Genomic DNA, 22,814 nt, shown 5'->3' with positions numbered 1-22,814 from the left:
GTTGTAACCACTGTTAATTAGGTCACCTATTACCTGCAGCTAAACTATTCTAACTGATATATTTCCCAAGGCCTACAGGATAAGAGCAACTCCTTTCTCTAGAACTAAAGACTTTCTTAAGCTCGCCTTACCTAGGTGTTCACCACCTTCTCAACCATTCCCACAGCACGCTTTTTATACCATCAAAACTGAACTGCTTGTAAATCCTGCGAAGTTCACTGTGTATCTTAGCCTATGTCTGCAGTTCCTTCTGCCAAACCTGTAATCTTGATTATTGTTTCCCCTGCCCAACACGGTCCTGCCTCTTTATCTGGCCAACTCCCACTCACACTGCATACTTCCCTTAAATCCTACCCAGGTTTTTACAACCGAAATCATCATCATGGACATAAAGTGTCTGGCCCACGAGATCTGACAATTAGGTTCACGAAGTCATCCTAGAAAAAGTGCTGCATACCTCATTGCTGAATATCACTATGGTCACATTCTAAGTACTGCCCTTGGGAAGCTGTGCACCGATGCTAGTGCCTAGTCCACCCTTCAAAGCAATTTTGGAACTCTTTTTCTGGAATGGCCATCAGAGCTGTTGTTGTATTACTCTTGATGTCCCGAATGTCATCAAAATGTCTTTCTTTCAGTATTTCCTTTATCTTCGGGTAAAGAAAGAAGTCATTGGGGACCAGATCAGGTGAGTAGGGTGAGTATATCAATACAGTTATTTGTTTACTGGCTAAACACTCCCTCACAGACAGCGCCGTGTGAGCTGGTGCATTGTCGTGATGCAACAGCCATGAATAGTGGGCCAAAGGTTGAGGTTGTTTTCTTCTAACATTTTCATGCAGTCTTTTCAGAACTTCCAAAAACTAAACATGCTTAACTGTTTGTCCAGTTGGTACAAATTTATAATGAATAATCTCTCTGATATCAAAACAGGTTAGCAAAATTGTTTTGATTCTTGATTTGGACTGGAAGAACTTTTTTGGTCATGGAGAATTGGCTGACGTCCATTGTGCACTTTGATGCTTTATTTTAGAATCGTATTGGTATACCCAGGTTTCATCACCAGTGAAAACACGGCTCAAAACATTGTCTTGCCTCTCCAAAAGGTCTTGGCAACCTTTGACTCTCCTTTGCTTTTGTTCATCGGTGAGCCCCTTTGGATCTATTTTTGCACACACCTTTCTCATGCCAAGATTTTCAGTTAAAATTTTCCTAACTGTTTCTGTATCGATGTTTACTTGGTCTGCTACGCTTCTCACAGTCAGCCAATGATTTTGACTCACAATTCAATGAATTTTTGCAATGTTTTCCTCAGTTCTGGTCAATTCTGGCCACCATGACGTCTCTTCATCAGTGACACAATCTTTCCCCTCAGAAAAATGTTTAATCCATTTGTTCATGGCCGTTTTCTGCATGACATTATCCCCATGAACCTGGACTAACATGTTCCTGATTTCACTTCCACTCTTGCCAAGTTTAACAAGAAATTTAATGTTTGATCATAGCTCTGATTCAAGCTCAGACAGCCTCGCAATGGCACACAAAAACATGCAACAACAACGAGCAAGACACTGCCACTCAGCAAGACACAGCCACACATCAACACAAACACAACTCTGAGACACTGATATACCAAGGTTATGAAACCTTACTGAGCTGTTTGTACAGTGCTGCCAATGTAAGCGCACGGTGGCAAGTTCTCAAACTTAATTGTCAGATCTGATACTACACACCGAATAACAAACAATAATGATAATTATAAGCTCTCAGTGGGCTCTGGCACCTAGTAAGCACTGTGTAAAGTATAATAAATAATAAAAATGACAATAACAAGAACACGCCCTTGGAGGTAGGGACTGTGGTTTTAAAATGCTTGTCTTCTACAACATCAAAATAACACTTAGTGCCTAAAAGACACCTGATGGTTACACAGCAAATGGCTGCAGAGGCAAATAAATAAATAAATGAAAAGATCGCCCTTGAAAATTCTGTTTTAAGAAACCATAGAAATAAACCAGGGACAGCTCTAAAGTCTTAGGGGCACATTAAAGATCAAATTCCGTTTCATCTCTGTGTTTCCTATAACTTGCAAAACCACCGACACAAGTGCTTTGATAGAGGTCTACTAAGTTAAAGGGGTCCTCGGGCATTTCAGATTGCACAGTGCACAAGGTGCCACATTCAGTGAGTAGAATAGCGTTTTTGTCATTGTGAAACTTTTCTGTACTTTTATTATAATCTTTTGAGTCCTAAGTTAGGCTATGGGAACATTTATTATGATTATCTTTTGACTAGTGGCTACAGAGCATATTGTTCTAGAGAAATTACACTGTCATGACAACTATCCAACTAACAGAAGAAAACATCTTCTAATGAGGTCAACATGTCTCACTCTGTTTTGACTTATGAGGAAAAAAGGTGATAATAGTGAGACCTTGTTGGCATATCCACATGGAAAATAACCCATGCTTCTCAACAAGGCACAGCTTTACTGACTTGTATCAGTAGATACGTTTTAAAAACAGTCTCACTGCGATTCCTTCACACTGGCTAAGTTTTGCAGCTCTTATTGTTTGCCATTTGTTTGTGGGACTAGGAAGGTATTGTTGAGTTCCTAGTTTTAGTTACATTATGGTGAGACAAACCACAATGTAATAACAAGAATTCAATCACTACATGTAATCCATTTGCTGTAAAATTTAAACAAATATTTATTTTTACAAGTCCAACTTATTGACCAACTTATAAGGTGATTATAGAAGCAACATACAACATACTAATTTAAAAATCATTTTTCTTATTTACATAAATATCATATGGGATTGTAGGGGTCATGACTAGATAAATGAGTTTCTTTTCTCTCAGATTTTAAATTACCTACAATTAACTTTTATAATAATTCTGAATACTAGACTATGAAGAAAGACATTAACTAACAAAGAAAAAATATACATGCAATATACACATTTTTTTTAACAGCTCTTTCAATAGCAAAACTTTCTTAGTCTTACTGTATGTCTGGTAGGACCACAAAGAATACTTCACCATTAAGAGTCTTACCTCGACTGTTACTGTCAGAAGACGTTTTACATCTCCTTTCCTTTTTATAATCAGAAATTAGTTGGGCGTTGCTATGTATAAAAGAGGTGAGAATATTACTGTTTTAATACTGACAGGAAAACATTTATCAAAACATGGAATTCTTAGAGTATTTCAGGTAATGTCTGAGCTAATATAAAAACTTGAATTATCCCATACGCTTCAATTTTGTAAGTTCTAAAGACAAACAAATAAAGAAACAAAAACTCATAGACACAGACAACAGTTCAGTGGTTGTCAGAGAGTAAGTGGAAGAGGGGATAGTAGAAAAGGGTAAAGGGGGTCAAACATATGGTGACAGAAGGAGAACTGACTCTGGGTGGTCAACACACAATGTGATATATAGACAATATATTAAAGAATTGTACATTTGAAACCTATGTAATTTTACCCCTATTGTCACCCCTATGTCACCCCTATAAATTTAAGTTAAACCCCTATGTCACCCCTGTAAATTTAAGTTAAAAAAACCCATAGTAAGTTGCACAAAATGTTTCTTAAGCATGTGATTAAAGAAGACAAAAGAGCAAGGTGAACCAGTCATGCTGAGGGCAGCATAGTTCAGTCAGTTAATTAGAATTAGCAGGGGCGAGAGTTGAGAACTCAGAAATCCTAGTTCTATAGCCCACAAGATCCGTTTTCGGGGAAGTCACCGCTGTTAGGCTCAGAGCTTTCCTCTACAAACCAAGCATCTCACTGCCTTATTTTATAGGTTGTCAGAGGATCAAATAGGTAATACAGCAAAATGGTAAGGCAATGGAATAAGTATTTTTGAGCTTTAGTTTTTGAAATTATTTTGGAATTCCAAATAAACCTAATGTGTGCTTTTCATAGGTTCTATTTAACATTCAAATGTTGCAGTTTACAGAAAATGTTTTTAATTTTGGTTATCAGCTACTCTCTTTGTGGTTTGTAATTCAGTACATCTCAGCTATTATGTAATTTGTAATTAAATGCGTTTAGAAATATGTTACCTCAATAAGGTAGATAACATAACTGCCCCTATTATCGTAGCTAATCACACCAGTGGCAGAAAAGTCACAGAAGTCAAGACCTGGCTTGGACTACTTCCGTCTCATGTCTACCTCCTGAAACTCTGACCTCTCAGATCTTTCTAACCTTCCTAGGCATCCCCAGTTGACTTGGAAGATAGAACACATGCACACTCATGAGGCGTGGAAGGGGTGCAGCTATTCTAACACCAAGTAACCTCCTTTAGATCCAGAGCTTTCTGTTTACTGGCTTCCGTGTCAGGCAAAACTTTAAATACTCTGAAACCTGAGGGAGAGTCAAGTCACTGGCCAGATTTTCATTATTTTGGAAAACAGATCACTGAGCCTCATCTTAACTAAGGAATCACAGGCAAGTTAGTGTCTACTACTCTGGGAAAGGCGTATGGGACCCTCCAGGACCTAAGGAAAGATACTCCATGGGATAGCAAGTGGCCTTGGGGTACAGATCTGGTAACAGGAGAAAGGAAAGTCTGATCTTTTCCTGCAGCATTACTGGCACCTCTCTGACAGCTCAGAAAGTTCCAACTAACATGTGCCGGCAGAAGACACAACAAGACACTCAAAAGGGTAAGTCATTATGAGGTTTGGGCTAAGATGTGGGCCCCGCATAGTTTTTCAGTGTTGGGGAAGGCTGTGTGTGGCTAAAGCTAGAAGTCCAGACTCCCGGGACAGGGAGCTGGTGCTCTGGAATAGGAGCTAAGGATGTAAGCGAGCATCTGCATGTCAAGTTAAAAATATCGCCACTTTGAAGTCCAAGTGTGGAAAACCATGGACACAGAGGACTCGGGATCAGCAAGGGAACCTTGGAGCATAGGGAGTCATGACGACAGGACCGTTTCTATAGCAACCGTGCAGCAACACAATCGATGGAAACCAATGAATGACCAGAATGACCTTCCTTCCCTCTCCATCTAACTTGTGAAAGAGGATGGTCCCCCTTGGACTTAGGGAACACTCTGGCTTCTTGAAAAATTCAAGAGGGGAGCATAGCCAATAGCCTCCAGAAAATAGAGAATTTCCTGCTAAACTGTACAATTTACACCCCCAAATAACTAGTTGGAAAAGTCAGAGAAGAGACATTATTGGTACCTGAAACACAGGGGTTATGCTTGGAATGAAATGGAGAACGTGGGGATCCCTAAAGATAAAGGTCTTCAAAGTTCTGGGATAAGGAATCTGTCCCTTCGCTACGTCTCACACGTCTGACTGTTTGTTTTCTGGCTGAGGATGTCTACTAACTCACTGCCATCCCCCCCCTGCCTGACCCCAGTTAGGACGTCTCACCTGTTCCCTAAGAAGTAACAGTGAAAGTGTCTGGAAGCCCAGTTTGTTGATAACTACCATTTCAATGTACACACTTACTCCGTCAAACCCTTAGATAAAGCATATTCTTCAGCAGTCCTTCCAATGTCATCTTGAGCAAAGACATCTGCACCTGCCTGAAGCAGAAGCCGGACTGTATTTGAGGACTTATTCTTTGCAGCAAGCATGAGGGCTGTTCTGAAATAACGGAGAGACAACTTCACCCTTAGGAACTTAAATTACGTAAACAGCAACATTGAGAGACTTTACCAAGTTCAATATATTGCTTATCTGTATAGAATTGACCATTTACATGCTTAAGTGTTCATCTTTGTAAATTATGTCCAAATTGTGTCTAAAATGAAGGGACATAAAAACAACAACAAAAAAAAAGCCTCTTGCTCCACTTGGGTATTACCTAGAAGGTGCTAATTTAAAGTTCTCTAATAGACAAGTAACTCTGCTGAGGTCACTTATCTGAAGTAGGTGAAGATTTCAATGAAGAATTTCCCATTTCTTCCTTAGTCTTATATATGGTACATCCAAAGTCAGCTAGAAGTCAGGCAAGTTAAAGCTACTTGGCAGGCTCAAAACAATAATATTAGTACTAATTCTAGTAAACATTGTCATCATTGAGTTAACGGTGCTCATAAGCATGTGCTGGGCACTGAATCACATGCCAGGTCAAGACACACGACCATACTTGAAGGAGATATTATTTCCCTCGTTTCCACATCGGGAAACATGTTTGGTGATGACAGTAATGTTCCCATGGTCACACACGTGACACATAGGAAAGCTGAGCATTGAAGCCAGTCTTGAGTGAACTGAAAGCCCATCTCTTTTTTAATCACCCATCCATGACTTGTTTCATTAAAGAAGAAGTTTATTCAGTTAATGCTGTCTTTCTCCCTTCTACCATACCAATTAAAAATGATAAAAAAAAACCATCAAAATAGACTAGAAACGAAAAAGGATAAAAACTGAGGAATATCTGGTAGTAGTAATTCACAGTCACTTAGGGCAAACCCTATAACATCAGTATTCCTTGAAGAAAACAATTTAAAGCAGTCATCCAAACAACAAAATCAACTCCTATTTACGTTTAACGTGCATCTTTTAAGGAAACCTGAATACACAGTAGAGGTTAAAAAAAACTGTCAGAGAGACTAAATCCAATATTGTATCATAAACTAAGTTAGAGTCCATACTATACAAAACTAGTAAAGTTACTGTGAAAACCCTTTAGCTAATATAATACCATGTGACCAAAAACTGCAATGACAAATGACATCAGTCGATATCATAAATGAATATGAATCCTATAGGCTACGGTTCTTCCTGTTCACCAGGCAGAATAATTGCTTTTCTACCTAACTGACGATGTGCTGATATTTTTCACTTTGTAATTATAGGTTAATCCTCTTCTTCTTAATTTAATCTTTCTGACTTGAGTAACTGTTACCGCTCTAAAACAGTTCTAAGTTAAAAAAAAAGAACAAACAAATGTACCTTTTCCACTTATCAACTGCATGTATGTTTGCATGTCTCTCGAGTAAAAATTCCACCATTTTCCAGCGGTCCTTATACACAGCAAATAAAAGTGGTGTAAAATCAAACTGTAAAACAGAGAAAACAGTTTATAGCTTAAAAAGCTAGATAGTTCTAAATTGAATTTGAAAACTCATAAAAGATCCTCTAAACTTGAACATACACTAGAGAAAGTAAATAAAAAGTAGCCCTCTGTGTTGTCATCTGCTGCTCCTTCCCTTTAAAATATCCTCCTCCTTCCTCTCTAACAGATGGACTTCCACCTCATTCTCCAGAACTCCCTTCAAACACTGACGGTCCTGGTGCCAAGAACTTTGCTCCCATCACAATCTCTATCGCACTATACTGCAGTTATTTTATCGTTCCCCACCTGAACCCAGAGCTTTCTGAGGGCAGGGGCTATTCTTCATCCCTGTATCTCCAAGCTCGAAAACATAGACGTAAATGCTTTAAGTCGTTTTATTGAATTGATAACCTAAATAATTATTTCTGGGGTAGAGTTTGTTACATTATATTCCAAAGAATATGTACTTTAGCAGAAATTAATTACTGTGCCCCAGTAGGAATATTCCAGAAAGATCACCGGTATTTGAGAAATATAAAACTGTGCTTTATATGGCTATTACTAAAGAAGTGTTTCAGGTCGCTTAATCCCGATTTGACAATACTTTTCTGTGGCAAACATTAACATCTGAAGTATCATAGAATTTCAGGGATACAGTTTGGAGAGCTTTCCAACAGAAGTGAAGGTTTTCTGCAGTTTATACAAACTTGCTTGCTTCTCTTCTATCCATGTTCTCAGGATCCCAGATGTCAACTTCAGGCTCTCCTGCTCCAAAAGGGTCACTAAGGAAATGGACTCTAAATTAAAAAGAGTTAGGCTTCAAATGACCTTTGATTGCTTATCACTAAATGGTCCATGGGTTTTCTCCCATTATAAGACGATGGGATTTTATCTTGGCTGTTGGTAAGCTCAATGTGAAATTTTATTCTCAGTTACAAGGATAATCTTGGGACCCCAATGCCTATCTACTTTTTGAAAAAATCTGTTTTTTATTCTGTTTCTATTTTAATTGCTACTTAAAATTATTTTATAGCTCAGGCAAAATATAACTCCGAAATAAAACATCATGGCTTATCAGTTAACGTTTTAATACTGATCTATATGGATGATTTTTAGCATCATGAAAGTGACTAAATCACTTGCATTTTTAAGGAACCACGTTGAGGAGGATGATAGAATACTGCCTGGACTATGCATAACATCTACAACTATAACCATCATTGACCTCATAAGACTTAAAGACATTTCAATGGGTATGATTATTTATAGGACGTATAATGATAAAGGAAGTGTTTTGTTTTTTGTTTTTTTTTAAAGAAAAACAACTTAGGAATTCTAGCTTGAAAAACTCAGTCTCATTCTAAGGTGATTAATACAGAATACGTATAATAAATCAATATACACTGTCTTGAAAATCTTGAAGCGTTTATCAAAATATTCTATAAAACAGGAATCGCACACTCCAGTGCTTACGGAGGCAAAGAAGGTGACCCAAGTAAGTGAAGAACCCAGGTGGGGACAGTAGCACACTAGGGAACACATGTCTCATATAAGAGGCACAGCCTCGCCACAGGACACCCAACTGTAGTCAGGGCTCAAGGGGACCAGGCTTGATTCTTTAAGAGAAGCTTGACATCCTTATTTCTTCATGAGTCTCCAAAACTTTCGATGTTCACTCAACATATGGAGGTAAACTAAACATATCAAGGAGCCATAATTAGTCCGTGGCCCACTTGGGATGTTTTATCTGCTGTTTCCAAACATTTGTGTATAATGTGAATATTTGTATGTAAAATCTTTCTGTTTTTTAGTATCATATGCTTCATTAAAAAACTGGGCCCCAACATGCAATAAAACTGTCATTTAGACTCATTACACCCACTTCAAGAATTTTTCCCATTCTTATTCAAACCATAATCTATTTGTATTCATTTTTCAGATTGTTAATCCAATGGACAATTACATTATAGGACTGCTGACACTAAATTATTGACACTTCCCATCTGTATTGCTACTAACTTCATGGGATTTCATGTTTAAACCTACCATCGTGATTATGCCACGGCTCTATGAATTTCACAGACATACTGAGAGAATTTATCACACACTTTCGATCATTGCAGCATCATTTACGGTGGCCAAGGAGTGGAGACAACCAAACTGTCCTTCAACAGATGACTGGATAAAAAAGATGTGGTATGCATACACAATGGCATACTACTCTGCCATAGAAAAAATAAAATGCTGCCCTTTGGGACAACACGGATGGACCATGACATTATTATGCTATGCAACACAAATCGGACAGAAAAAGTCGAGGACCATCCGACTTCACTCATATGAGGGATATTAAACTGAAAGCAACAGACGAACAAGACAAGGAAACAAAAACTGATAGACACAGACAACAGTTCAGTGGTGACCAGAACGTAAGGGGGGGACGTCCCGGTGGATAGTAGAGAAGGGTAAGGGGGGTCAAACATACAGTGAAGGCAGGAGAACTGACTCTGGATGGTGAGCACATACTATGACATACAGATGACGCATTATAGAAATGTACACTTGAAACCCATTTAAATACAATAACCATTGTCATCCCAATAAATTTAATTAAAAACAAAGAAAAGAAAACTGGAGATTTACAGAACAACAGGCAAAAAAAGTAGGTTCACAATTTCCTATTACTGCAGGAAAACCCCACTTGCAGTAAGCATTTGTTGATCTAACAACCTGAGCACAAACAAACATGCAAAATTCTTAAAGGGCCCGATTCTATGCATTAGGAGACCACCCATCAGCAAATTTCTAAAGATTCTCTGAGCGCCAGTGAATGACTGATGGCTGAAAGGAAAAAGGTTTTCTTCTTTAAGCCAGCAGGTACCGCCAATGATATTTCCTTCCACTTCTCGAGCCCAGAGGTACAGACAGTTCAAAAGTCAGGCGAAGAGTGTTGGGAAGGAGAGAGCTGAAGGAGAATCACCTCTCACACTCCACCTCTTCTAGAGATTTCTTAAGTATTTGAGATCTGCGAATTGATACATTGCACTAGTAGTTCTTAACCAAGAGTTGTATCAGAATCTCAGGGAGATATTTCTAAACAACACATGTCCAGGCCTTATTAGCTTTCCATAGTCAAAACCTTCAGGAAGAGCCTAGCTTGTAAATGGTTTCCAAGTTCCTAGGGTGACTGTGATTCGCCAGCAGAATTCTAGCCGAGAACTAGTCCGGGAGACGATCCCTTCGGTCTCTTCTCTAGCCTAAGTCACCAATTTCCTCTGACATTGACGATTAGGCCAAATAAAAGTGGAAGAGACATGTCACTTATGAAAACCACACTTAATTTCCTGGGTAGGAGTGGAAACGGGATTAACAATTAAAATGCAACTTGATTTCATTATTGCTAAACCCCTTACTTCTCATGGGACAGTCTACATTTCACAGCAGAGTTTAGACTCTTCCCTAGGTGGCTCTTTCTGCCAGAACAGATGACATGTCACTTAATTGTCTGTCCTTCCCTCCTTTCCCACTTAATTGCCACCTGTTCACTGCAATCTGGTGGATTCGGAGCCTTCCCAGATGTGGTCTCAGGGAAGTTTAAAACTCACTAACTCTCTCTCAAAACTAAGGATTATTATCCCCCAAAACTGAAGAGGACCTTGACTAAGCACATAAACTGAAGAAAAACCAAAATAAAAAGCCTCTTTTTATTAATTAAACTTATTGGGGTGACACTGGTTAGTAAAATTACGTTGGTTACAAGTGTCATTTCTATGATACAGCATCTGTATGTCGCATTGTGTGCTCACCACCAGAGTCAGTTCTCCTTCCACCACCATATGTTTGACCCCTTTTTCCTCATCTATCTCCCCTCCCCCCTTTACCCTCTGGCAAATATTGAACTGCTGTCTGTGTCCATGAGGTTTTGAAAAACCTCTTCTTGTTATTTCCCTTCAATAGCCAAATTTCCAAATTGCCCTGCATATTTCTGATGGTTATTTCCTTTCCCTTTCCTTTTTCCCTCTTAGGCTTTAGCCAATGAGTACTAAATAGCTTTATATAAATCGTTTGTTTATAAAAAAAAAATTTGTCAACAGCGGGAAGATTTCTATGATATTGTAAAATGCTTTTTTGTTTGTTTGAGTTTTAAGGTAAAGCCGATTTCAAAGGCAAATTTTGCCTTCCTACATTGTTTTGCATTAATTGGAAAACAACTCGGATGTGAAAAAACACTTAAAAAAGGAAGTGTTGCCTGTAACAAGTTTTGTTTTCACACGTAATTTGTCGTAAGTGCATAAAAGAGAGCTGTGCCCTCTACTGCTACTTTAGAGGTATCATCACGTAAAGTAAAATTTTAGAAAATTAAGTTCCAACTGTTTGCATTCAGGGAACGCTTGAGCTTCCAAAAATGTAAAATTGACCCTTCCTCTGTCAACCAAGGGCATTCCTGCTGGGGTTGCAGTGGCGAGCAGTGATGTACGTCCAGGAACAAAAAGGGGTGAACGCGTCCCCATCACCTGCTCCCTCTGTACACCTAAAACCTGCCCAGCACCTCCACAAGGCTGAGCAGGAGCTCCACTCCGAGGTGGAGACCTCAAGGGGGGCCGTGGCTGGCAGAGTGGCTAGGAACGCAGGTGGATGCCCTTGCTGGATGTCCAAACGTGACTGGCCTTCCTGCCCTAATCTTCAGAATCCCCGAGGCCTGGGGTGCTCAGGGCCAGTGTCCTGCTGCTTCCCCTCCCTACCTGCACACCCCCAGCTCCCTGGCGGGACCCAGGCTCCACTCCTCCTCCCACCCACCCCCAGGAACACCCATCTCTTAGGCCCTGCCCTGCAGCATCCACCCCCACATACTTCCCTCCCCCGGGGTCTTCAGTCCTTGGTGTGAGTGAACCTGGCACCGACTCCTAAGCAGTAACAGGACTCTTACAGGACAGAGCTGGGCCCTTTCTGTGGCCACCCCATTTCCCCTTCCTGACTTGGCTTTGGACTTGTTTCTATGGCGACAGGGCCAGGTGTACAGCATGCTGTATATATCGACTAGAAATAAAATGCTTGTGGCTGAAACACATGTATTACAAATATTGTGTAAATACAGTCTGTGGATCTATACCTCATTGGTTGCTTCCATGTCTGCCTGGTGTTGCAGCAGCAGTTCAGCTATCGCGGTGTTGTGCCCCATGGCCGCGTAGTGGAGAGCCGTGTTGTCACGGAAGTCCTTCACATGTGGATCCGCTCCATGCTGTAGTAGGATTGTTGCACACTCCTCTTCCTGGCACTCCACGGCCTGTCAGGATACGTCATTAAATAAACGGTAAATTATGGGAATTCAAAGTAAGCATTCCACAAGTTTCCACAATTAGTTATAGTTGATTGAAACTATTTCATTTTTATTCTAAATAGTTAAATAAAATCCATCTCCTGTTGACAGAGCTGGCTACCACATACCTTTATTAGAGCTGTCTTGTTTCTGTTGTCACCGAAATTCATCTGGCATTTTTTCTCTGCTAGAAGAGTCACCACTTCCTCATGGCCAAAGGCGCAGGCCAAATGGAGAGCAGTCCTATGAGGGTGAGAGGACATTTAGGACATTACAGGGCACTGTCTCAAACATGCAGTTCTGCACGCAATTGTAAACATGACGCGCCACTCCAATGCCTTCAGAACCAACATGGAGTTTTCTTCTGCACAAAGTACAATATTCACGAGCTCTTGTTACTCGCCACACTAAGGACAGAGCAGCCTATGTGACTACAGAGAGCATGCCCTGGGGAATCAGCTCAACTCGGGTCTGATCCTAATTTAACTCGACCACTTATTAGCTGTCCCTTAGCCTTTGTGTGCCTCCATTTCCTCATCAACAAAATGGGGATAAAAACTGTAGTTAACATCACAGGACACTGTTGTGGGCTTACATGGGAATCTATGCAAAGTGTTTACTTAGGTTCCTAGCACAAAACACACAGCTCAATAACTGTTTGGTAATATTATCAGAATCATTACCATCACTACTACTTTAAAAGACAACATTTCAATTAAGTAAAATGATATCATTCCACCTACTTTGCAGCTGTGTTTTAAGGATTAAGAAAGCACACTGTATTTCAGTGATTCTAAGATGCTTCTTTTCTCATATTTTAACACCTCTGACTCTGGAAGGCAATGTATAATTCAGAATGCCTTGAAAGTATAGTTGGAGCATTTAAATAATTTCTTACTGGTATTTACAAGAACGGGCATCCTACCACCCTAACGTGAAGTGAAATAATGGAAACACACCAGACCTTCCGCAGTTCTCATCATAAGTTGGCATCTAAATAAATGTTCATTCTTAAGAGCATCATGGGGAAAGAGGACTAACATCACCAAGAAATTCTTGTTTTGATTTTCAAGAAACCTGAAGCCAAAAGAGACTCAGCATTCAAGTGACTAGGGATGGCTCCTTTCATTGACTGTTTTGATTCATAGATTACATGAAAATCGGATGATTTCCAGTGATCGATACTCGTATTTAATACTATTGTACACTAGCTAAACAGCAAGTTTGGTCACTGTTCACAATGTCCTAACTGGAGAAATCCTTTTGTTTGAAACGAGGGAGGAAAAGCTTCAATGGATATTAGGTACTAATACTTCCATTTACAATTTTTCATTTCGCTCCTACTGGGCAACATAAAGTTTTTAAGGATGAAGAGGGCCTGAGAGATAGATTCTGAGAGTCCCGAGTAGACTGTGTCTGCTCCATAACAGGTATTCAGTGTATATCTGATGAATAAATGCATTGAAAGAAGGGATAACTACAGCTGGAGAGTTCAATGTTTTTAAACAAAATGTTTATAGTAATGCAGTACTTCTGCAATAGTAATAATCACTTATATGTGCTATTTTTGATTTCCATAAAGACAGAACCAAAATGATGAATCAAAAATCATTTAATATTATAGGTAGTGAAGCTCTATATAATAAAAAAATAAGTGTGTACAGAAATATAGATACATGAACTTCTACCAGCACAGATAAAAAGACTGCCTTTACTTTTGAAGAGGCTAAAAGTTGCCAGAAAATACCAATCTTTAAAAAAAAAATTTGGACATAGAAGTGAGAAATTGTTTTAATCTGTACAAGATGCATATTCCTGGGAATAATGAAATATTACCTGGGATTACTTTATTAATAACAAGCTGTTACTAGAATTCCTGTATATGTTCAGTGTAGAGATCAGATTTTTTAAAAAAGAAAATGTCACAGTACAAACACTCAGATATCAAGTTTGCACATATTTTTGGCTAAAATAACATCATAGTCTGTGTGTGTCTATATAATCAAAGGAATGCTTTCTCCTTTTCCAATCTACCAAAGTACATCTTTGCATGTAAACATGTATGTATTATCCATACCACCTTCAATGGTCTCAGGTAATTCCACCCTACAGACGCACTGCAATTTATTTACGAAATCCGTTGATGTGAATTTTTCACAAGACATTGATATTGTAAGCAGTGCTGAGAAAAGCAAATTGTATGTGATTTATCTAATTATTTCATAAAGATATTTTAGTGCTTGAAATTGATGGGTAAAGGGAATATACATTTTTAAATGTGGTACTTATCACCAAACTGCCTCTTTGAAAAGTCAGAAGCAATTTAAATTTGAAGCAGCTGTACAAGTACCATGGTTCCTCATCTTCTCAACCTTTGAGGATGGAAAAGAAGTTTTCATTTCTTTTGCAACTTTAATTCCTTTTTTTTTTTACCTAGGACACTAAGTATTGGTCACTTATAGATACACAGAAAGAACTTGGTCAAATTCAAAATTCGACTGCTTTTTTTCTGTTGATTTCAGACACTTCTCTATAAAACAAAGATACACTTTTCCCTGATATGTGTATGCTGTACATAATTTACAAGTACCTTTTCTTTTGCTTTGTTAGTATTATTATCTGATATACAGAGACTATTGATTTCTTATATTGCTCAACCAACCTTCTGAACTCTTGGTTTTTTTGAAGTCTTCGCCAACATAAAAAAATGTATAAATAGGAATTTCTGTTTTCTTCTGGTACTTTCCTCATTTCGTATATTTATAGTTTTTAATCTACAATACATCTGGATCTTATTTTTGTGATATGAAAATCTAACGAATTTTCTCCAAATACTTAACAGGTATTTTTCCATCATTCATGAGTAATTCATATTTTCTACTAACCCTAAATGTCATCACTATGAAGCTCTAACATCCTGCATATATTAGGGTGTTTGGGCATTTTCTGCTATATTCCAATCATTTATCTCTCTTTTCAGCTCTTAGTAAAGAAATTGTGAAAATACAGCACCCGTTGACACCTAGAAGGGCAAATCTTCGTCTACTATACAGAATGATTCTTAATTTTATCACTACAATCAAAGAGCATGTGCAACCCAAAACTTTTAAAACCCTGAGAGTTTAGTTGGCTTATGGAAAACTGATAACTAGAGGAAGAGCACACACGGTGAGAAAACGAGTCTTCCTAGCCAAGACCACAGCCATCTTCCACTGGAAGCTTCCCTTCTAAGGCCCCTCAATAAACACCATACATACATGGGTGGACACTGATGTAAAACGGATACTGGGTTTTAGCTGAAGAACTTTTAGCCCACAAGTCGCTCTATTATGGGAATTAGTTTTCTCATTACGGACTTTTCTATAGTGTTTAACAATGTGGTCTAAAACTGTGCACATCAAAAGTAAAATGCTGCATATACTTCTTTTCATTTCTATTACTGATATTTAGTTAAATTGGTTTAACATTGTCAGTAAAGTGCTTTATAAGGGGAATTATGAGTGACGGGACCTTGAGAGTTTGTCCTGGTGCTCACCACCTGGGCCTGGGCCCTGGCCCCCAGGTAAGGGCCCCGCCCAGGCTGCGCTCCTCCCGGGGGAGCCGGCAGGTGGGCCCCTCTCCCAGGCCCCCGCCGCCTCCGGCCCGTGCCCAGCGGCCCCCCAGGCCCGCTCACCTCTTCTGCCGGTCTCTGTCGTTCAGTCTCTCTGGATGGAGCGAGAGCAGCTTCTGCACTCCGGCCACGTCGCCCCTGGAGGCAGCTCTGTGGATTTTTTGGAGATCTTTGTCTCGGATGCAGTACCCGGACTCCGAGGTGACCCCACCTCCGGTCTCAGGCTGCCAGCCACCACCATCGCTCTGGGGTCTCCTTCGGAAACCCAAGCCGGACCTGACCTTCAGAATCCCTAAGCCAATGAACCTCCTCATGGCCAAGCCACGGGCTTCAGAACCTCCTCCGCACTTCTCACGCCTGTTTTCTCCGCGCCCAGCCAACAGTAGCCTCTAGAGCAGCCAACTCCAGTCGCCACAGTATCCCCGCAGGACAGCAAGGCGGTTTGGAATCTCTCCGCCCAGAACGGCCGTCACCAAGCAACGGTGCACGGGGCAGAGGCCGAGGGCTGCGCGTGCGCACAGAGCCCCGTGGCCAAGGTCAAGGGCACCCGGAGCCCACGGGCAAGGCCCAGGCGCCTCAAGCTTCAGAGGTGGCCTGTGGGCAGCGCTGAGTTCCATTCGGACCTCGGTGGGCGCTGGCCCAGGCTTCTGCTGGGTCCTCTGAGCAAAATGAAATACGAAATTTCATTTCCTGAATTAAGAAAGCAGATATGTAACAGGCAGAGAACTTGGGGGAAGCAAAAACCATAAATGAGAGAAGAAAAAATACCTTTATGTACCCTAAAACTGAAATGTATTAATTTCGATTTATAAAACACAAAAGCATTTAAAAGCTTGATTTCCCAGAGAAAACTCTTGTATTTTTTTGGGGGGGGTGAAAATTGCTTTAATCAATATATTTCACTGAATTATAAAAATATGATACTTTGTGTTTTTGATTTTTGGAGCCTAACCCCTTTTGTAGGAGCTCTTGTTTCGCATAACACGGCAGTTTTAGGGCCCTGGCAGCCGTGCCGCACGGGGGCCACCTGTGCACCACACGTCACAGGGGTGTGGCCTGCCTCTGAGGCCTCCGTGGCGCGGTTCTCCCGTGGGGATCCCGCTGACAGCGACAGCACCTCCGAGGGTGCCCTTCGCGGGCCTGTTACCTCCAATGACCGCGGAGCCATGTCCGTCCGCTCTGACCCAGGGCTCGCCCCCATCTGTCGGTCCAGAACGACCTACGGTAGAAAAAGGCAGAACGACAGGGGGGTGGAAAGGCGGACTTTTGAAAATCCACAAACAGTTGAAAGCAGACAATCGCAGCCATAGAAAGGAACGAGAGCCGAGGCACTGAGACTGGAAAGGGCAGAGAAGGGGAAGGCGGACCCACAGAGGACTTCGGGGAGCCTCGGGACGCAGAGCGGCTGGCAGGCCGCGGGCGGAGGGCCACGCACCTGCGCCACCTGCGGGCGGCCGGGTCGCCGCGCGCGCCGGGGCTCCGGGCCCCGCCCCCGGGCACAGCGGGACGCGGCCACCTGTCCGCGGACGGCGACTGGGCCCGGGCGGCCGGGGAGCAGCGCCGCCTTCAGCGGGGTGGCGGGGCCGAAGCGCACGGCGGAGAGGCAGCCGGTGAAGCCCCCGCGCCGGCTCGCAGCGTGTCCGGGTCCGCGCCGGGGGGCTCTGCGGGCCAAGAAGAGGGCACACACGTGAGGCGGGGCCGCGGGCGGGGCCGGGGGCGGGGACCTCTCTGCGAAGCCTGGGCGCGGCCTTCCTCGGGAGACGCGACAGGGCCCCCTGTGCCTCGGCCGAGGACCCGCGGGACGGCCTGCCCGCCGCCAACTGCACTTTCCCCAGCGGCGTTCACCGTGACAAACCAATGAAATCCCCCGCCACTTCCGTTTTCAAATGATCATTAAAGTGGGCAACCTAAATGAGCAAACTAAACAGAAACAGTCTCAGAGATATAGAGGAAAAACCGAGGGTTGCCAGATGCTGGGGGGTGGGGGTGGGGGAGAAGCCGAGGGGACCAGAAAGTGCAAATCAGTAGCCACAATATTGCCACGGGGATACATACGAAAGACACTTTGGGGAATGTAATCAACAATGCCGTGAAAACCCTGCAAGCGTCAGACGGGCACCCGTCCCATCAGACAGACCGCCCCACGGACGGTGTAGACGCCCGACCCCTGCAGTGTACACCCGAGGCTGAACAATACTGAATGTCAACCACAATTTAACACATATATAGCCACAGGATGTGGAGTACAGCATAGGGAATAGTCAGTGGTACTGTAACAGCTATGAACACTGCCACAGGGGTAGTACATTGGGGGCTTATCACTTTGTGAGGGAAACTCTTGTATTTTGAAACGTTTTATTTTCAACCTCAATATCTATCACCTTAGACCCAAAAATCTTCTTTAAAAATTGGAGTATACTTTGTACTTATCTGCTTTTTGAATAAGGCCTGTGAAACTAGAAATCTCTTTCTCTTTTCAGTATATATGTTAAGAAAGAAAGGAAATTTGCTGTTTTGCCTCAGGATTTCACCAATTTATTCAGTCTAGAATGGCCAGAAAAGATCCACATTTCCAATCCTTTCTTTAGTTGGTATTATATTCACTTGTCAATTTGTGACAACTGGACCAGTATTATTATAGCCGGTTTGATTTTCAAACACCTTTTTAAAAACCCACCTTAAATTTGTCACTTAAATCCTTCAGTTGTCTTTCCGAAGGTGAGTTTGCATTAAGTTAATCAGTTCATAACTAACCACACTACTGACTGTTCATTTTTTGGCAGTGTCAACACACTTGTCTGTACAATTATTTTGCCAATATTTGAGTATTTAATCATTTTTTGTCATTATAAAACTGAGTGGGAAATATAAAAATGAATTTACCAACACCCAGAAGCACAGATCATACAGACATAATACAATTATTAAACTTAGACATGATTAGGCATTCTGAGAAACATCCCTTACTCCCTTCTTAGTTCCCTTCCCTCCCGCAAGCCCTCTGCCAGCAGCCTTTCGTCCCGCCCCCAACGCCCAAGCCCAGGTCTGTCTGCAGGCACAGGCCTGCCTCGGCCTTGGGCTGCTTTCTCCAGCCAAGGACGTCCTTGGCACCTCCGGACCCAGCACAGGGGACGACTATCGCTCTGCCTGCACCTGGGCCCCGAGACAGAGACTCGGGGTGTCGCCGGACACCGGACCAAGGGGAAGGCCACCCGCCCCACCCCACCGGAAAGATCTGTCTCCGCTGGACAGCACCGCGACCCCTCCCCGCCCCCCTTTCATCTCCCAGGAGCACCAGGCGCCCTCCTTTCCCGCCTGCCTCGGTGGCCCCGCGCCCAGCACCAAAAGAGCTGGACAAAACGGCGAAAATAGGGAGCGCACGTGCCCTCGGGTTCCAGGAGAGACCACCACAGGAAAAAGCAGGCAGGCGGGCATGCACACAACCCACACAAGGAGGGTGTCTGGGACTGCTCTTCTCCTCCCGCATGCGGGACCCCGGGGCTCGGAGCCCGGCTGCAATCCCCGGACCATGGATGCCTGCCCCGGGGTCCCACGGTGACTGCCAGCGTCCGGGCACTGCATCCGCAACGGAGCCCAGCCCCGGGCACCACGGCACTCCTGTGGGGAAGCTGCCACTTCAACTCAGCCTCAGTGCGTCTGTCCCAGTCGGTGTCCCATCCTGTGCGTCCGTCCCCCCTCCTCGCCAACTCCCAACCCCTGTCTGTCTGTCTTCTGCCACATCCAGGGAAGTGGTAGAGGCCCCATAGAGCCTCAGATGGCGCGAAGGCGCCTCGCTGCGGGCAAGGAGTGAAAGGCAGTCCACCCAAAGGACGTTTGGAGGAGGAGGGGAGCAGGCGGGAGGCGGGGCCCTGGCGGAGCCGGCCAGCGGGGAGATGCTCCGGATGGGAGCAGCCCTGCAGCCTGGTTCGCGCTCACCACACAGGGCGGTCCGCTGCTCTTGTGGCGCCGGGAGCCTGCTCCCAGCGTCTATGGCCACAGCGGCTTGAACGCGCCCGATCTCCTCTGATCTGGGAAGCGAAGCAGGGTCGGGCCTGGTTAGTACGTGGATGGGGTCCGCCCGGGAATACCGGGTGCCCTAGGCTTTGGCCCGCCACTCCTTTGGCGGCCGCCCTGTCCCTAGTCCTTAGGGAGTGGCCCAGCGCGCCTAATAAACCCACGCCAGGGGTGGCGCTTGGGAGGTTGGAGGGTTAGGGGGAGAGGAATGGGTGGCGTCACACAGCACTACAATCTCGCTGCATCGGCCCCAGGCCAGGCTCTTGGGCCCGGGCTCCCCCGCCCCCCCCGCAACCCGTTCTTAGTCCCCTTCCCTCCCGCAAGCCCTCTGCCAGCAGCCTTTCGTCCAGCCCCCAACGCCCAAGCCCGGTCTGTCTGCAGGCACAGGCCTGCCTAGGCCTTGGGCGGCTTTCTCCAGCCAAGGACGTGCTGGTGCTTGACACCTCGGGACCCAGCCCAGGGGACGACTATCGCTCTGCCTGCACCTGGGCCCCGAGACAGAGACACAGGGTGTCGCCGGACACCGGACCAAGGGGAAGGCCACCCGCCCCACCCCACCGGAAAGATCTGTCTCCCCTGGACAGCACCGCGACCCCTCCCCGCCCCCCTTTCATCTCCCAGGAGCGCCAGGCGCCCTCCCTTCCCGCCTGCCTTGGTGGCCCCGCCCCCAAAACCAAAAGAGCTGGACAAAACGGCGGGAATAGGGAGCGCACGTGCCCTCGGGTTCCAGGAGAGTCCACCACAGGGAAAAGCAGGCAGGCGGGCATGCACACAACCCACACAAGGAGGGTGCCTGGGGCTGCCCCTCTCCTCCCGCATGCGGGACCCCGGGGCTCGGAGCCCGGCTGCAATCCGCGGACCCTGGAGGCCTGCCCCGGGGTCCCACGGTGACTGACAGCGCCCGGGCACTGCATCCGCAACGGAGCCCAGCCCCGGGCCCCACCGCACTCCGGTGGGGAAGCTGCCACTTCAACTCAGCCTCAGTGCCTCTGTCCCAGTCGGTGTCCCATCCAGTGCGTCTATCCCCCCTCCTCCCCAACTCCCAACCCCTGTCTGTCTGTCTTCTGCCACCTCCAGGGAAGTGGTAGAGGCCCCGTGGAGCCTCAGATGGCGCGAAGGCGCCTCGCTGCGGGCAAGGAGTAAAAGGCAGTCCACCCAGGGGACGTTTGGAGGAGGCGGGGAGCAGGCGGGAGGCGGGGCCCTGGCGGAGCCGGCCAGCGGGAGATGCTCCGGATGGGAGCAGCCCTGCAGCCTGGTTCGCGCTCACCACACAGGGCGGTCCGCCGCTCTTGTGGCGCCGGGAGCCTGCTCCCAGCGTCTATGGCCACAGCGGCTTGAACGCGCCCGATCTCCTCTGATCTGGGAAGCGAAGCAGGGTCGGGCCTGGTTAGTACGTGGATGGGGTCCGCCCCGGAATACCTGGTGCCCTAGGATTTGGCCCGCAACTCCTTTTGCGGCCGCCCCACCCCTCGTCCTTCGGGAGTGGCCCAGCGCGCCTAATAAACCCACGCCAGGGGTGGCGCTTGGGAGGCTGGAGGGTTAGGGGGAGAGGAATGGGTGGCGCCACACAGCACTACAATCTCGCTGCCCCGGCCCCACGCCAGGCCCTTCGGCCCGGGCTCCCCCCTCCCCCCCACCACCTTCTTAGTCCCCTTCCCTCCCGCAAGCCGTCTGCCAGCAGCCGTTCGCCCCGCCCCCAAGGCCCAAGCCCCGATCTGCCTGCAGGTGCAGGCCTGCCTCGGCCTTGGGCGGCTTTCTCCAGCCAGGGACGTGCTGGTGCTTGACACCTCGGGAGCGAGCCCAGGGCACGACCATCGCTCTGCCTGCCCCTGGGCCCCGAGACAGAGACTCCGGGTGTCGCCCGACACCGGACCAAGGGGGACGCCACCAGCCCCACCCCACCGATAGCTCCGTCTCTGATGGCCGGCACCGCGACCCCTCCCCGCCCCCCTTTCATCTCCCCGGAGCACCAGGCGCCCTCCGTTCCCGCAGAACTCGGTGGCCCCGCCCACAGCACCAAAAGAGCAGGGACAAAACGGCAGGAGTTGGGAGCACACGTGCCCTCCGGCTCCAGGAGAGACCAGCACAGGGGAAAGCAGGCAGGCGGGCATGCACACAACCCACACAAGAATGGTGCCTGGGGCCGCTCCTCTCCTCCCGCAAGCGGGACCCCGGGCGGGGCTCGGAGCCTGGCGGCGATCCGCGGACCCTGGAGGCCTGCCCCGGGGTCCCACGGTGACTGCCAGCGTCCGGGCACTGCCTCCATAACGGAGCCCAGCCCCGGGCACCACCGCAGTCTGGTGGGGAGGATGCCACTTCAACTCAGACCTAGTGCGTCTTTCCCAGACCTAGTGCGCTGTGCGTCCGTCCCCCCTCCTCCCCAACTCCCAACCCCTGTCTGTCTGTCTTCTGCCACCTCCAGGGAAGTGGTAGAGGCCCCGTGGAGTCTCGGATGGCGCGAAGGGGCCTCGCTGCGGGCAAGGAGGAAAAGGCAGTCCACCCAGGCTGCGTTTTGAGGAGGCGGGGAGCAGGCGGGAGGCGGGGCCCTGGCGGAGCCGGCCAGCGGGGAGATGCTCCGGACGGGAGAAGCCCGGCAGCCTGGTTCGCGCTCACCACGCAGGCCGGTCCGCTGCTCATTTTTTTTCATTTTATTTATTTATTTATTTTTTTATTAATTAATTTATTTATTAGTTTCAGGTGTACAAAACAAGGTAATACTTAGACGTTCATCATTTATATCCCTCATACTGTGAACCCCCCACCCCCATCCACTATCCCTCCGACCTCATACTGAACCATCACATTATATATATAAAATTATTGTTGGCATTCATTAATGTTTAG

The 22,814-nt window shown here is 45.7% G+C and overlaps 1 protein-coding gene across 3 annotated transcripts in view; it reads right to left on the bottom strand.

The window, feature by feature from the left end:
- LOC308495725 (uncharacterized protein) overlaps positions 1–16,646 on the bottom strand; it is a 45,576-nt gene extending 28,930 nt beyond the window's left edge. Inside the window, exons 1-6 of one of the 3 annotated variants that reach the window (XM_081080709.1) lie at positions 16,020–16,646; positions 12,475–12,589; positions 12,140–12,313; positions 6,927–7,033; positions 5,475–5,612; positions 3,061–3,131 (exon numbers count right to left, since the gene is read on the bottom strand). In XM_081080709.1, the coding sequence (XP_080936835.1) occupies positions 3,061–3,131; positions 5,475–5,612; positions 6,927–7,033; positions 12,140–12,313; positions 12,475–12,589; positions 16,020–16,270 (856 nt within the window). In that variant the 5' untranslated portion in view covers positions 16,271–16,646. The remainder of the gene's footprint in view (positions 1–3,060; positions 3,132–5,474; positions 5,613–6,926; positions 7,034–12,139; positions 12,314–12,474; positions 12,590–16,019) is intronic. The other 2 variants (XR_013993038.1, XM_081080710.1) reach the window with 2 other exon arrangements.
- Positions 16,647–22,814: the final 6,168 nt, after the last annotated feature.

Source organism: Rhinolophus hipposideros (genome assembly GCF_964194185.1).
Source record: "Rhinolophus hipposideros genome assembly, contig: HAP1_SCAFFOLD_110, whole genome shotgun sequence".
Taxonomy (NCBI): domain Eukaryota; kingdom Metazoa; phylum Chordata; class Mammalia; order Chiroptera; family Rhinolophidae; genus Rhinolophus; species Rhinolophus hipposideros.
This window is presented reverse-complemented; position numbering and strand designations above follow the sequence as displayed.